The sequence below is a fragment of the Cherax quadricarinatus genome, chromosome 6, assembly GCF_038502225.1.
Source record: "Cherax quadricarinatus isolate ZL_2023a chromosome 6, ASM3850222v1, whole genome shotgun sequence".
Taxonomy (NCBI): Eukaryota; Metazoa; Arthropoda; class Malacostraca; order Decapoda; family Parastacidae; genus Cherax; species Cherax quadricarinatus.
In genome coordinates, this window is record NC_091297.1 from 11,778,482 (window position 1) to 11,794,046 (window position 15,565).

General features: G+C 43.2%; 1 protein-coding gene across 3 annotated transcripts in view; it reads left to right on the plus strand.

The window, feature by feature from the left end:
- LOC128705557 (serine-rich adhesin for platelets-like) overlaps nt 1-15,565 on the plus strand; it is a 371,836-nt gene that overhangs the window by 4,534 nt on the left and 351,737 nt on the right. For all 3 annotated transcript variants that reach the window (XM_070080270.1, XM_070080274.1, XM_070080279.1), the window contains exon 2: nt 5,421-5,740. In XM_070080270.1, coding sequence (XP_069936371.1) covers nt 5,520-5,740 — 221 coding nt within the window. In that variant the 5' untranslated portion in view covers nt 5,421-5,519. The remainder of the gene's footprint in view (nt 1-5,420; nt 5,741-15,565) is intronic.

Consider the following 15,565-nt stretch of genomic DNA (forward strand, 5'->3'; position numbering starts at 1 on the left):
TTTCCAATTACTGATCAGAATCCAACAAAATTTGCGCCTACACAGCCTGTACTTAAGAAACGTTTCACCGATTTCATACTATTTATCAGCCATTAAAAAGTTATGCCTTTTACAATAATTTTATTTTAATCAGAGATGAAAGCACCAAAACCATAGGGGTCATATAGCGCCGGTGTAATGGTAAGAATTCAGTCTCAATCTAAGCAATTGGAAGACCAGTTCCTTGGATCAGAGCCCCTCACTAGCATCAATGCACCTCCCTCTCAGGAAGCATAATACACGTATGTAATGAAAAATATTACTATACTATTTAGAGATTAAAAGTGTCTAAATGGTACCTACACACTCCATAATCAATACCAACCTTCTAAACAACTGAACTGTTTGTCATACTCCTCGTACTCAAATGTGTCCATGTATCTAAGGTTGACACCTTAATTGTAAATGATTCTTTATCATCTATGAATATTCTTAACTTCTTGAGTAATAATTGTGACATGTTTGTGTCAAAAGCCGGACACAGGTATGGAAAGATTGTGGACACTGGATTTCATCTCACACTGTCTTCATATGCAGGACAGAACTGATGAATTGGCAAAGTCATATGCCTTCAAAGAGGGAGTAGATTGCAATCTTGGACTGTCATATAGCAATCTGAGAACAATAATACGGAAAGAACTTCAACCGAACTTCAGTGACTTGAAACTGAGGGAGACTGACACCAGTCAGGCCACCTATCATCACTATTATGCAGGAGGAGCCACATGTCTATGGTACACCCAACAAAATAAACACTCTTGGATGTCACTAATGCCAGGCTCCGGCTGGATTACCAGTATTTCTGGTGGGTTAAATCACCACCACCAGATAATGTAAACCAAATTAAATGTAAACTTTACCAGATGGACCAGTGTCACACTGCGTCATTATGTGCTGGAATGCGATAAAATTAATGAATTCAGAGACTACTAACTCGCAAATGTTCAAGAAATGTCAAAGTATTTTATGAAAAATTAGAAACCTGGAGTTTACCTGGAGAGAGTTCCGGGGGTCAACGCCCCCGCGGCCCGTTCTGTGACCAGGCCTCCTGGTGGATCAGAGCCTGATCAACCAGGCTGTTACTGCTGGCTGCACGCAAACGAACGTACGAGCCACAGCCCGGCTGGTCAGGTACCGACTTTAGGTGCTTGTCCAGTGCCAGCTTGAAGACTGCCAGGGGTCTGTTGGTAATCCCCCTTATGTATGCTGGGAGGCAGTTGAACAGTCTCGGGCCCCTGACACTTATTGTATGGTCTCTTAACGTGCTAGTGACACCCCTGCTTTTCATTGGGGGGATGTTGCATCGTCTGCCAAGTCTTTTGCTTTCGTAGTGAGTGATTTTCGTGTGCAAGTTCGGTACTAGTCCCTCTAGGATTTTCCAGGTGTATGTAATCATGTACCTCTCCCGCCTGCGTTCCAGGGAATACAGGTTCAGGAACCTCAAGCGCTCCCAGTAATTGAGGTGTTTTATCTCCGTTATGCGCGCCGTGAAGGTTCTCTGTACATTTTCTAGGTCAGCAATTTCACCTGCCTTGAAAGGTGCTGTTAGTGTGCAGCAATATTCCAGCCTAGATAGAACAAGTGACCTGAAGAGTGTCATCATGGGCTTGGCATCCCTAGTTTTGAAGGTTCTCATTATCCATCCCGTCATTTTTCCTGCAACATCTGGGTATCTTTATTTATAAACGTTTCGTCATCCAGTGGCTTTATCAAAACAATTCAATGACATGTGAAGACTGTAGAACTATATACAAAAGACGAGGTAATCAGTCCCTCAGCTCTGAACATGCTTCAAGACTAATCTGAGAAGGCATTCAAAAGATATCGCATAGAAATTAATGTCCCAGCTTCTTCAATAAAAAATGGCAAACCGAAATACAGCCCAAAACCACTCTGAACTTTCCATTAAGATACATTATACTAAGATAACTAGACAATGTCTTGGGACAACACTTAACAAAATAAGGTGATACCTCAAATTAAACTATAAGAGACAATTTCAATAATTAAAAAATAGTAAAACGTGTTGGACAAATGTGTGTGGGAGGTTGGATTTTTGAGCCTACTGCAGTGCTCCTCCATTCTAATGTTTTTGAGTTGATGGCCTGAAATGTTTAATTTGAGTTACCTATACACTTTTTTTCTATCTTATTAGTTCTATATAATTTTAATCTAATTAGAGGCTTGAGTTATTTGTAATGTACTGTTTTATTAGAAAAAATTACTATTATTTATTTTTGAAATTGTGGACCAGTAGGCTTCCTACAATATATGTTGAAGTATCGAAACGCTTTGTGAGGTGTTACATGAATGAGTGAAGTAACACCTCACTGAGTGAGGTGTTATTACCTTACTCAGTTTATCTTGCTCATATCTCAACAGAGATGAAAGTAGTATTACCGATAGTAATACTGAGTAGTCTTGGGAAATGGTCAATGATGTCTTTTATAATGGAAGACTCAGCTATCTAAGGAAATGTTGAAACCAAGACACTGATCAAGATATGCGTGTGGAGCTCAAGGTTGCCCTCAATCTACATGATTATTTTTGCGTAATAAAAGTTGTTTACTATTACAGTGGCTAAACTGTGATCTTTCTGTGTCTAGCATTGTAATCACCAACAATGATAATAGAACAAATTAAACATGTTGAGAGAAAGGTTCCGTAAATAAATCTTAACCCCCGTGGTGTTGAAGCTCTCTCCTCACCTCGGTCTTTTTATTGCAGGAGTTTAATTTGCAAGTTTTTTAATATAGAAAATACAAGAGTTAATAGATTTGAGGTTATATTCAATAAGTGATGATAATTAGCTGGCGGGGATCTCACAGGGACACTGCACTCTTACAAACACGAGAGCAATGAGTTTGATTCCACAACTATACATGCATCCCTGCGGCCTGAGACCTACAGACCACCAGCCACGTACCCCTAGGACCAGCAAAGAGGGGTGACGCGCCCTGCCTTTAGTCGCATCCACGACATCTCCCACAAGTCCCGCCATCACCTAGGATTGACCATTTGGAAGTCAGACCATGGACGCTACACGATGAATGCTAGGTGGTAGTGAACTGTTGGAATCTACCTGTGGACTGTTAGACTCTACCTGTGGACTGTGTTGGAGTCTGCCTGTGGACTGTGTTGGAGTTTAACCTGTGGACTGTATTGGAGATTAACCTGTGGACTGTATTGGAGTTTAACCTGTGGACTGTCTTGGAGTTTAACCTGTGGACTGTCTTGGAGTTTAACCTGTGGACTGTCTTGGAGCTTAACCTGTGGACTGTCTTGGAGTTTAACCTGTGGACTGTCTTGGAGCTTAACCTGTGGACTGTCTTGGGGTTTAACCTGTGGACTGTCTTGGAGTTTAACCTGTGGACTGTCTTGGAGTCTACCTGTAGATGGTAAACCAGCTGATTCAGGGAATATCAATGTCCCTATGGCAGGTGGAACCTGATATCAGTTATTCACATCCTTTTTGAGTATCGCAAGATAATAAACTTCTTTATTCCTGCCGGCAACGAAGTCGGAAAGAGTGGAATGTGAGAGGAGAACCTATTTTTTCTATAAGGATCTCCACAATCCATATAATACCGCATAAATTAATTTAATACATCTAGCATCAGTCTCAGTACAGAGCGAAAGTGTTTTTGTTATGTGTCTTTTAATATGTAATAACAATCATCATAATTATCATCCGTTCATTGCCACTGTAACTTATTTAGCTATCAAAACTTTGAGACCCAGTCCTTGGACCCATTATATACCTTTGTAATCTTCTGATAACTACCCACCCCATGGGTATAATGATTTTAAATTAACTTTTCCAAGACGATAAATTTAAGGTTCAAAGATTTCCTACATGGAAAAGCCACACTTATTTAGGTTAGGTTTATCAGGAAACATGACAAATGTTTCCTGACGCGGGTCTTAGTCAGATGATGACCCGCCTTTGGAGCTTTGGTCATCTGACCGAGGCCTTCCGCTGGCTTACCGGTCCACCCCTTTAAAAATTATAGTCATTTATAACCATGTACGTTGTGGTGTTCCACACTTATTTTTTTTTTTATTCGCCGGTACTCTCCCGGCCCGGGTCTTTTCCAAGAGTGGTGACCCGGCCTTGGCTCCCTGTCTAGGGAGTGTCCCGAGTCCCCAGGCCTAGCCACAGTCCCCGCACTAAGTATTTCGGGCATATTTAGTCTGAAAGCAGCATTCAAAGTATATTGTACATTTATATAAACATAATTAATACAGAGTACTACACGTGGCAATACTAACTTAATGGTGAATATTTTTATTATAAACAGTAAATTAAACATAATATATACTGTACTACATGCAAATGAAAAGTTTGCACGCCAATACTAAATTATACTACATGGAGAGGGTCTCGGGGGTCAACGCCCTGCGACCCGGTCCGTGACCAGGACGTGATCAACCAGGCTGTTACTGCTGGTCGCACGGAAACTGACGTACGAACTACAACCCGGTTGGTCAGGTACTGACTTTAGGTGCCTGTCCAGCCCCTCCTTGAAGACAGCCAGGCGTCTATTGGTAATCCCCCTTATCAATTAAAAAAAATATTTTATAATGAGCTATTATTGTACTATAGGCAGAACAAGTTACAATAGAAAGTGAAAACATATATATTGAACATAATGTTTAGGCATGGTAAGTTACAATACAAAATGAAACGTATTGTACACACACACAAACACACACACCCCATGGGTATAATGATTTTTATAAGTGTCAGGGGCCCGAGACTGTTCAACTGCCTCCCAGCACACATAAGGGGGATTACCAACAGACCCCTGGCAGTCTTCAAGCTGGCACTGGACAAGCACCTAAAGTCAGTTCCGGATCAGCCGGGCTGTGGCTCGTATGTTGGTTTGCGTGCAGCCAGCAGCAACAGCCTGGTTGATCAGGCTCTGATCCACCAGGAGGCCTGGTCTCAGACCGGGCCGCGGGGGCGTTGACCCCCGGAACTCTCTCCAGGTAAACTCCAGGTAAACACACACACACACACACACACACACACACACACACACACACACACACACACACATATATATATATATATATATATCATCTGTTAGCAATAAATAAAAACAGACAAAGAAATATTAACTCAAATTAGGTCTACTGAAACAATATATGTATGATAACAATACTATCATATATTTGTAGTTGTAACACCCCAGTGATGAAATTACCCCCAAACCAACTTAAAAGTTCCTTAACATTGCTTTATAATTATAAGTTTATAATTATTTTACCTTTTTCAAAGCATTCACTTATTTTCTTAACTGGTGAATATAAAGTTCAGATGTAAACTTATAACGTGTATTTTTAATTACTTGTAATGATTTCTTTATTATATAAAGATAAAAGAGCAAAGAACAATATAATTAGCAAAGAAGGGACGTTACTACACACACTAGAGTGAAATGGTTGTTTTCCAACCATCTTTCTGAAGTGAGGTGATGGAAGACTCACTTCAACCCAGAACGGACACGTCAGGATCGTCAGCGGATCTGGACACATTCCAAGAGAGCTTCTCAAGTGATGTAGTCTACTTACCGACACAAAGGACACCACAAGAGCCGTCACACTTAACATTAAGATCACAGTGTGCCCACAACAAGTGTCCTCTTGGTGAAGGTATTAACTTCCGCTCCAGGATCAGTCCGTCGCCCAGCAAACAGTTAGTAAACTACTTATGTATTATTTATAATTGTTACCAGTAAGTAGTATATTTAAATTTATAATTGTCACTCGTAGTCAGCATATTGCTTGAAAGCTTAATCCAGTAAATCCTTAATATGCACTACTTTAAATTTAGTAGCAACGTACATTAATTGACTGTGAATGTACATTATCTGCACTCTTAACATGTTTTGTATATTGCTCTAATAATGATACTGAGCCTGTTTTTAGAATATTAAAATATAGCTGGCAGTTGTCTTATGCTTAACTTTCTGTTACATTAACTTATCAGTCACTATTTTTAATTCTTTCATATTTAAGCCAGATATTAATTAAGACAACCTACTTCAAGTGTACAGACAAAAATGCGCATACGGCTTTTTCTGGGCGTGTAATGTGTTAAATCGCTAAACATATTACAATAAATAATTTTGCATTTGATAAAAATTAATTTACATCCTAGCGTTTGTCACAAGCTAGCTTCTAAAATTACTCTAGCTATTTTGATTAGTTGTACCATCTTCCTTTACCACTAGAGGAAGATGGTAGATCACTCACAGTCTCCCACTATCATCACTTGAGGAAGATGGTAGATCACTCCCAGTCTCCCACTATCATCACTAGAGGAAGATGGTAGATCACTCACAGTTTCCCACTATCATCACTAGAGGAAGATGGTAGATCACTCCCAGTCTCCCACTATCATCACTAGAGGAAGATGGTAGATCACTCACAGTCTCCCACTATCATCACTAGAGAAAGATGGTAGATCACTCACAGTCTCCCACTGTAATCACTAGAGGAAGATGGTAAATCACTCACAGTCTCCCACTATCATCACTAGAGGAAGATGGTAGATCACTCACAGTCTCCAACTATCATCACTAGAGAAAGATGGTAGATCACTCACAGTCTCCCACTGTAATCACTAGAGGAAGATGGTAAATCACTCACAGTCTCCCACTATCATCACTAGAGAAAGATAGTAGATCACTCACAGTCTCCCACTATCATCACTAGAGGAAGATGGTAAATCAATCACAGTCTCCCAGTATCATCACTAGAGAAAGATAGTAGATCACTCACAGTCTCCCACTATCATCACTAGAGGAAGATGGTAGGTCACTCACAGTCTCCCACTATCATCACTAGAGAAAGATGGTAGATCACTCACATTCTCCCACTATCATCACTAGAGGAAGATGGTAGGTCACTCACAGTCTCCCACTATCATCACTAGAGGAAGATGGTAAATCACTCACAGTCTCCCACTATCATCACTAGAGGAAGATGGTAAATCACTCACAGTCTCCCACTATCATCACTAGAGGAAGATGGTAGGTCACTCACAGTCTCCCACTATCATCACTAGAGAAAGATGGTAAATCACTCACAGTCTCCCACTATCATCACTAGAGAAAGATAGTAGATCACTCACAGTCTCCCACTATCATCACTAGAGAAAGATGATAAATCACTCACAGTCTGCCACTATCATCACTAGAGAAAGATGGTAGATCACCCACAGTCTCCCATTATCATCACTAGAGGAAGATCGTAAATCACTCACAGTCTCCCACTATCATCACTAGAGGAAGATGGTAAATCACTCACAGTCTCCCACTATCATCACTAGAGGAAGATGGTAAATCACTCACAGTCTCCCACTATCATCACTAGAGGAAGATGGTAGGTCACTCACAGCCTCCCACTATCATCACTAGAGAAAGATGGTAGATCACTCACAGTCTCCCACTATCATCACTAGAGAAAGATGGTAGATCACTCACAGTCTCCCACTATCATCACTAGAGGAAGATGGTAAATCATTCACAGTCTTCCACTATCATCACTAGAGGAAGATGGTAAATCACTCACAGTCTCCCACTATCATCACTAGAGGAAGATGGTAAATCACTCACAGTCTCCCACTATCATCACTAGAGGAAGATGGTAAATCACTCCCAGTCTCCCACTATCATCACTAGAGGAAGATGGTAAATCACTCACAGTCTCCCACTATCATCACTAGAGGAAGATGGTAAATCACTCCCAGTCTCCCACTATCATCACTAGAGGAAGATGGTAAATCACTCACAGTCTCCCACTATCATCACTAGAGGAAGATGGTAGGTCACTCACAGTCTCCCACTATCATCACTAGAGGAAGATGGTAGGTCACTCACAGTCTCCCACTATCATCACTAGAGGAAGATGGTAGGTCACTACCAGTCTCCCACTATCATCACTAGAGGAAGATGGTAGGTCACTCACAGTCTCCCACTATCATCACTAGAGGAAGATGGTAGGTCACTACCAGTCTCCCACTATCATCACTAGAGGAAGATGGTAGGTCACTCACAGTCTCCCACTATCATCACTAGAGGAAGATGGTAGGTCACTACCAGTCTCCCACTATCATCACTAGAGGAAGATGGTAGGTCACTCACAGTCTCCCACTATCATCACTAGAGGAAGATGGTAAATCACTCACAGTCTCCCACTATCATCACTAGAGGAAGATGGTAGGTCACTCACAGCCTCCCACTATCATCACTAGAGAAAGATGGTAGATCACTCACAGTCTCCCACTATCATCACTAGAGGAAGATGGTAAATCACTCTCAGTCTCCCACTATCATCACTAGAGGAAGATGGTAAATCACTCACAGTCTCCCACTATCATCACTAGAGGAAGATGGTAGGTCACTCACAGCCTCCCACTATCATCACTAGAGAAAGATGGTAGATCACTCACAGTCTCCCACTATCATCACTAGAGAAAGATGGTAGATCACTCACAGTCCCCCACTATCATCACTAGAGGAAGATGGTAAATCACTCACAGTCTTCCACTATCATCACTAGAGGAAGATGGTAGATCACTCACAGTCTCCCACTATCATCACTAGAGAAAGATGGTAGATCACTCACAGTCCCCCACTATCATCACTAGAGGAAGATGGTAAATCACTCACAGCCTCCCACTATCATCACTAGAGAAAGATGGTAGATCACTCACAGTCTCCCACTATCATCACTAGAGGAAGATGGTAAATCACTCACAGTCTCCCACTATCATCACTAGAGGAAGATGGTAGGTCACTCCCAGTCTCCCACTATCATCACTAGAGGAAGATGGTAGATCACTCACAGTCTCCCACTATCATCGCTAGAGGAAGATGGTAGGTCACTCACAGTCTCCCACTATCATCACTAGAGGAAGATGGTAGGTCACTCCCAGTCTCCCACTATCATCACTAGAGGAAGATGGTAGATCACTCACAGTCTCCCACTATCATCGCTAGAGGAAGATGGTAGGTCACTCACAGTCTCCCACTATCATCACTAGAGGAAGATGATAGGTCACTCACAGTCTTCCACTATCATCACTGGAGTTTACCTGGAGAGAGTTCCGGGGGTCAACGCCCCCGCGGCCCGGTCTGTGACCAGGCCTCCTCGTGGATCAGAGCCTGATCAACCAGGCTGTTGCTGCTGGCTGCACGCAAACCAACGTACGAGCCACAGCCCGGCTGGTCAGGAACCGACTTTAGGTGCTTGTCCAGTGCCAGCTTGAAGACTGCCAGGGGTCTGTTGGTAATCCCCCTTATGTATGTTGGGAGGCAGTTGAACAGTCTCGGGCCCCTGACACTTATTGTATGGTCTCTTAACGTGCTAGTGACACCCCTGCTTTTCATTGGGGGGATGTTGCATCGTCTGCCAAGTCTTTTGCTTTCGTAGTGAGTGATTTTCGTGTGCAAGTTCGGTACTAGTCCCTCTAGGATTTTCCAGGTGTATGTAATCATGTATCTCTCCCGCCTGCGTTCCAGGGAATACAGGTTCAGGAACCTCAAGCGCTCCCAGTAATTGAGGTGTTTTATCTCCGTTATGCGCGCCGTGAAGGTTCTCTGTACATTTTCTAGGTCAGCAATTTCACCTGCCTTGAAAGGTGCTGTTAGTGTGCAGCAATATTCCAGCCTAGATAGAACAAGTGACCTGAAGAGTGTCATCATGGGCTTGGCCTCCCTAGTTTTGAAGGTTCTCATTATCCATCCTGTCATTTTTCTAGCAGATGCGATTGATACAATGTTATGGTCCTTGAAGGTGAGATCCTCCGACATGATCACTCCCAGGTCTTTGACGTTGGTGTTTCGCTCTACTTTGTGGCCAGAATTTGTTTTGTACTCTGATGAAGATTTAATTTCCTCGTGTTTACCATATCTGAGTAATTGAAATTTCTCATCGTTGAACTTCATATTGTTTTCTGCAGCCCACTGAAAGATTCGGTTGATGTCCGCCTGGAGCCTTGCAGTGTCTGCAATGGAAGACACTGTCATGCAGATTCGGGTGTCATAAGCAAAGGAAGACACGGTGATGTGGCTGACATCCTTGTCTATGTCGGATATGAGGATGAGGAACACGATGGGAGCGAGTACTGTGCCTTGTGGAACAGAGCTTTTCGCCGTAGCTGCCTCGGACTTTACTGTGTTGACGACTGCTCTCTGTGTTCTGTTAGTGAGGAAATTATAGATCCATCGACCGACTTTTCCTGTTATTCCTTTAGCACGCATTTTGTGCGCTATTACGCCATGGTCACACTTGTCGAAGGCTTTTGCAAAGTCTGTATATATTACATCTGCATTCTTTTTATCTTCTAGTGCATTTAGGACCTTGTCGTAGTGATCCAATAGTTGAGACAGACAGGAGCGACCTGTTCTAAACCCATGTTGCCCTGGGTTGTGTAACTGATGTTTCTAGATGGGTGGTGATCTTGCTTCTTAGGACCCTTTCAAAGATTTTTATGATATGGGATGTTAGTGCTATCGGTCTGTAGTTCTTTGCTGTTGCTTTACTGCCCCCTTTGTGGAGTGGGGCTATGTCTGTTGTTTTTAGTAACTGTGGGACGACCCCCGTGTCCATGCTCCCTCTCCATAGGATGGAAAAGGCTCGTGATAGGGGCTTCTTGCAGTTCTTGATAAACACGGAGTTCCATGAGTCTGGCCCTGGGGCAGAGTGCATGGGCATGTCATTTATCGCTTGTTCGAAGTCATTTGGCGTCAGGATAACATCGGATAGGCTTGTGTGAACCAAATTTTGTGGCTCTCTCATAAAAAATTCATTTTGATCTTCGACTCTCAGTCTGGTTAGCGGCTTGCTAAAAACTGAGTCATATTGGGACTTGAGTAGCTCACTCATTTCCTTGCTGTTATCTGTGTAGGACCCATCTTGTTTAAGTAGGGGCCCAATACTGGATGTTGTTCTCGACTTTGATTTGGCATAGGAGAAGAAATACTTTGGGTTTCTTTCGATTTCATTTATGGCTTTTAGTTCTTCCCGCGATTCCTGACTCCTATAAGATTCCTTTAGCTTGAGTTCGATGCTTGCTATTTCTCTGACCAGTGTCTCCTCACTAGAGGAAGATGGTAGATCACTCACAGTCTCCCACTATCGTCACTAGAGGAAGATGGTAGATCCCTCACAGTCTCCCACTATCATCACTAGAGGAAGATGGTAAATCACTCACAGTCTCCCAGTATCATCACTAGAGAAAGATGGTAGATCACTCACAGTCTCCCACTATCATCACTAGAGGAAGATGGTAAATCACTCACAGTCTCCCACTATCATCACTAGAGGAAGATGGTAAATCACTCACAGTCTCCCACTATCATCACTAGAGTAAGATGGTAAATTATTCACAGTTTCCCACTATCATTACTAGAGGAAGATGGCAGATCACTCACAGTCTCCCACTATCACCACTAGAGGAAGATAGTAAATCACTCACAGTCTCCCACTATCATCACTAGAGGAAGATGGTTGGTCACTCCCAGTCTCCCACTATCATCGCTAGAGGAAGATGGTAGGTCACTCACAGTCTCCCACTATCATCACTAGAGGAAGATGGTAGGTCACTCACAGTCTCCCACTATCATCACTAGAGGAAGATGGTAGGTCACTCCCAGTCCCCCACCGTCACCATTAGAGGAAGTTGGTAGATCACCACCAGTCCCCCACCGTCACCATTAGAGGAAGATGGTAGATCACTCCCAGTCTCCCACTATCGTCACTAGAGGAAGATGGTAAATCACTCACAGTCTCCCACTATCATCACTAGAGGAAGATGGTAGGTCACTCACAGTCTCCCATTATCATCACTAGAGGAAGATGGTTGGTCACTCCCAGTCTCCCACTATCATCACTAGAGGAAGATGGTAAATCACTCTCAGTCTCCCACTATCATCACTAGAGGAAGATGGTGAATCACTCACAGTCTCCCACTATCATCACTAGAGGAAGATGGTAAATCACTCACAGTCTCCCACTATCATCACTAGAGAAAGATGGTAGATCACTCACAGTCTCCCACTATCATCACTAGAGGAAGATGGTAAATCACTCACAGTCTCCCACTATCATCACTAGAGTAAGATGGTAAATCACTCACAGTCTCCCACTATCATCACTAGAGGAAGATGGTTGGTCACTCCCAGTCTCCCACTATCATCACTAGAGGAAGATGGTAAATCATTCACAGTTTCCCACTATCATTACTAGAGGAAGATGGTAGATCACTCACAGTCTCCCACTATCATCACTAGAGGAAGATGGTAAATCATTCACAGTTTCCCACTATCATCACTAGAGGAAGATGGTAAATCACTCACAGTCTCCTACTATCATCACTAGAGGAAGATGGTAGATCACTCACAGTCTCCCACTATCATCACTAGAGGAAGATGGTAGATCACTCACAGTCTCCTACTATCATCACTAGAGGAAGATGGTAGATCACTCACAGTCTCCCACTATCATCACTAGAGGAAGATGGTAAATCACTCACAGTCTCCCACTATCATCACTAGAGGAAGATGGTAGATCATTCACAGTCTCCCACTATCATCATTAGAGAAAGATGGTAGATCACTCACAGTCTTCCACTATCATCACTAGAGGAAGATGGTAAATCACTCATTCTCCCACTATCATCACTAGAGGAAGATGGTAAACCACTCACAGTCTCCCACTATCATTACTAGAGGAAGATGGTAAATCACTCACAGTCTCCCACTATCATCACTAGAGTAAGATGGTAGATCACTCACAGTCTCCCACTATCATTACTAGAGGAAGATGGTAAATCACTCACAGTCTCCCACTATCATCACTAGAGGAAGATGGTAAATCACTCACTGTCTCCCACTATCATCACTAGAGGAAGATGGTAGATCACTCACAGTCTCCCACTATCATCACTAGAGGAAGATGGTAAATCACTCACAGTCTCCCACTATCATCACTAGAGGAAGATGGTGAATCACTCAGTCTCCCACTATCATCACTAGAGGAAGATGGTAGATCACTCACAGTCTCCCACTATCATCACTAGAGGAAGATGGTAAATCACTCAGTCTCCCACTATCATCACTAGAGGAAGATGGTAAATCACTCACAGTCTCCCACTATCATCACTAGAGGAAGATGGTGAATCACTCAGTCTCCCACTATCATCACTAGAGGAAGATGGTAAATCACTCACAGTCTCCCACTATCATCACTAGAGGAAGATGGTAGATCACTCACAGTCTCCCACTATCATCACTAGAGGAAGATGGTAAATCACTCACAGTCTCCCACTATCATCACTAGAGGAAGATGGTGAATCACTCAGTCTCCCACTATCATCACTAGAGGAAGATGGTAAATCACTCACAGTCTCCCACTATCATCACTAGAGGAAGATGGTAAATCACTCAGTCTCCCACTATCATCACTAGAGGAAGATGGTAAATCACTCACAGTCTCCCACTATCATCACTAGAGGAAGATGGTTGGTCACTCCCAGTCTCCCACTATCATCACTAGAGGAAGATGGTAAATCATTCACAGTTTCCCACTATCATTACTAGAGGAAGATGGTTGGTCACTCCCAGTCTCCCACTATCATCGCTAGAGGAGGATGGTAGGTGACTCACAGTCTCCCACTATCATCACTAGAGGAAGATGGTAGGTCACTCACAGTCTCCCACTATCATCACTAGAGGAAGATGGTAGGTCACTCCCAGTCCCCCACCGTCACCATTAGAGGAAGATGGTAGATCACCACCAGTCCCCCACCGTCACCATTAGAGGAAGATGGTAGATCACTCCCAGTCTCCCACTATCGTCACTAGAGGAAGATGGTAAATCACTCACAGTCTCCCACTATCATCACTAGAGGAAGATGGTAGGTCACTCACAGTCTCCCACTATCGTCACTAGAGGAAGATGGTAAATCACTCACAGTCTCCCACTATCATCACTAGAGAAAGATGGTAAATCACTCACAGTCTCCCTCTATCATCACTAGAGGAAGATGGTAGGTCACTCACAGTCTCCCACTATCGTCACTAGAGGAAGATGGTAAATCACTCGCAGTCTCCCACTATCATCACTAGAGAAAGATGGTAAATCACTCACAGTCTCCCACTATCATCACTAGAGGAAGATGGTAGGTCACTCACAGTCTCCCACTATCGTCACTAGAGGAAGATGGTAAATCACTCACAGTCTCCCACTATCATCACTAGAGAAAGATGGTAAATCACTCACAGTCTCCCACTATCATCACTAGAGGAAGATGGTAAATCACTCATTCTCCCACTATCATCACTAGAGGAAGATGGTAAATCACTCACAGTCTCCCACTATCATCACTAGAGGAAGATGGTAAATCACTCACTGTCTCCCACTATCATCACTAGAGGAAGATGGTAGATCACTCACAGTCTCCCACTATCATCACTAGAGGAAGATGGTAAATCACTCACAGTCTCCCACTATCATCACTAGAGGAAGATGGTGAATCACTCAGTCTCCCACTATCATCACTAGAGGAAGATGGTAGATCACTCACAGTCTCCCACTATCATCACTAGAGGAAGATGGTAAATCACTCAGTCTCCCACTATCATCACTAGAGGAAGATGGTAAATCACTCACAGTCTCCCACTATCATCACTAGAGGAAGATGGTAAATCACTCAGTCTCCCACTATCATCACTAGAGGAAGATGGTAAATCACTCACAGTCTCCCACTATCATCACTAGAGGAAGATGGTTGGTCACTCCCAGTCTCCCACTATCATCACTAGAGGAAGATGGTAAATCATTCACAGTTTCCCACTATCATTACTAGAGGAAGATGGTTGGTCACTCCCAGTCTCCCACTATCATCGCTAGAGGAGGATGGTAGGTGACTCACAGTCTCCCACTATCATCACTAGAGGAAGATGGTAGGTCACTCACAGTCTCCCACTATCATCACTAGAGGAAGATGGTAGGTCACTCCCAGTCCCCCACCGTCACCATTAGAGGAAGATGGTAGATCACCACCAGTCCCCCACCGTCACCATTAGAGGAAGATGGTAGATCACTCCCAGTCTCCCACTATCGTCACTAGAGGAAGATGGTAAATCACTCACAGTCTCCCACTATCATCACTAGAGGAAGATGGTAGGTCACTCACAGTCTCCCACTATCGTCACTAGAGGAAGATGGTAAATCACTCACAGTCTCCCACTATCATCACTAGAGAAAGATGGTAAATCACTCACAGTCTCCCTCTATCATCACTAGAGGAAGATGGTAGGTCACTCACAGTCTCCCACTATCGTCACTAGAGGAAGATGGTAAATCACTCGCAGTCTCCCACTATCATCACTAGAGAAAGATGGTAAATCACTCACAGTCTCCCACTATCATCACTAGAGGAAGATGGTAGGTCACTCACAGTCTCCCACTATCGTCACTAGAGGAAGATGGTAAATCACTCACAGTCTCC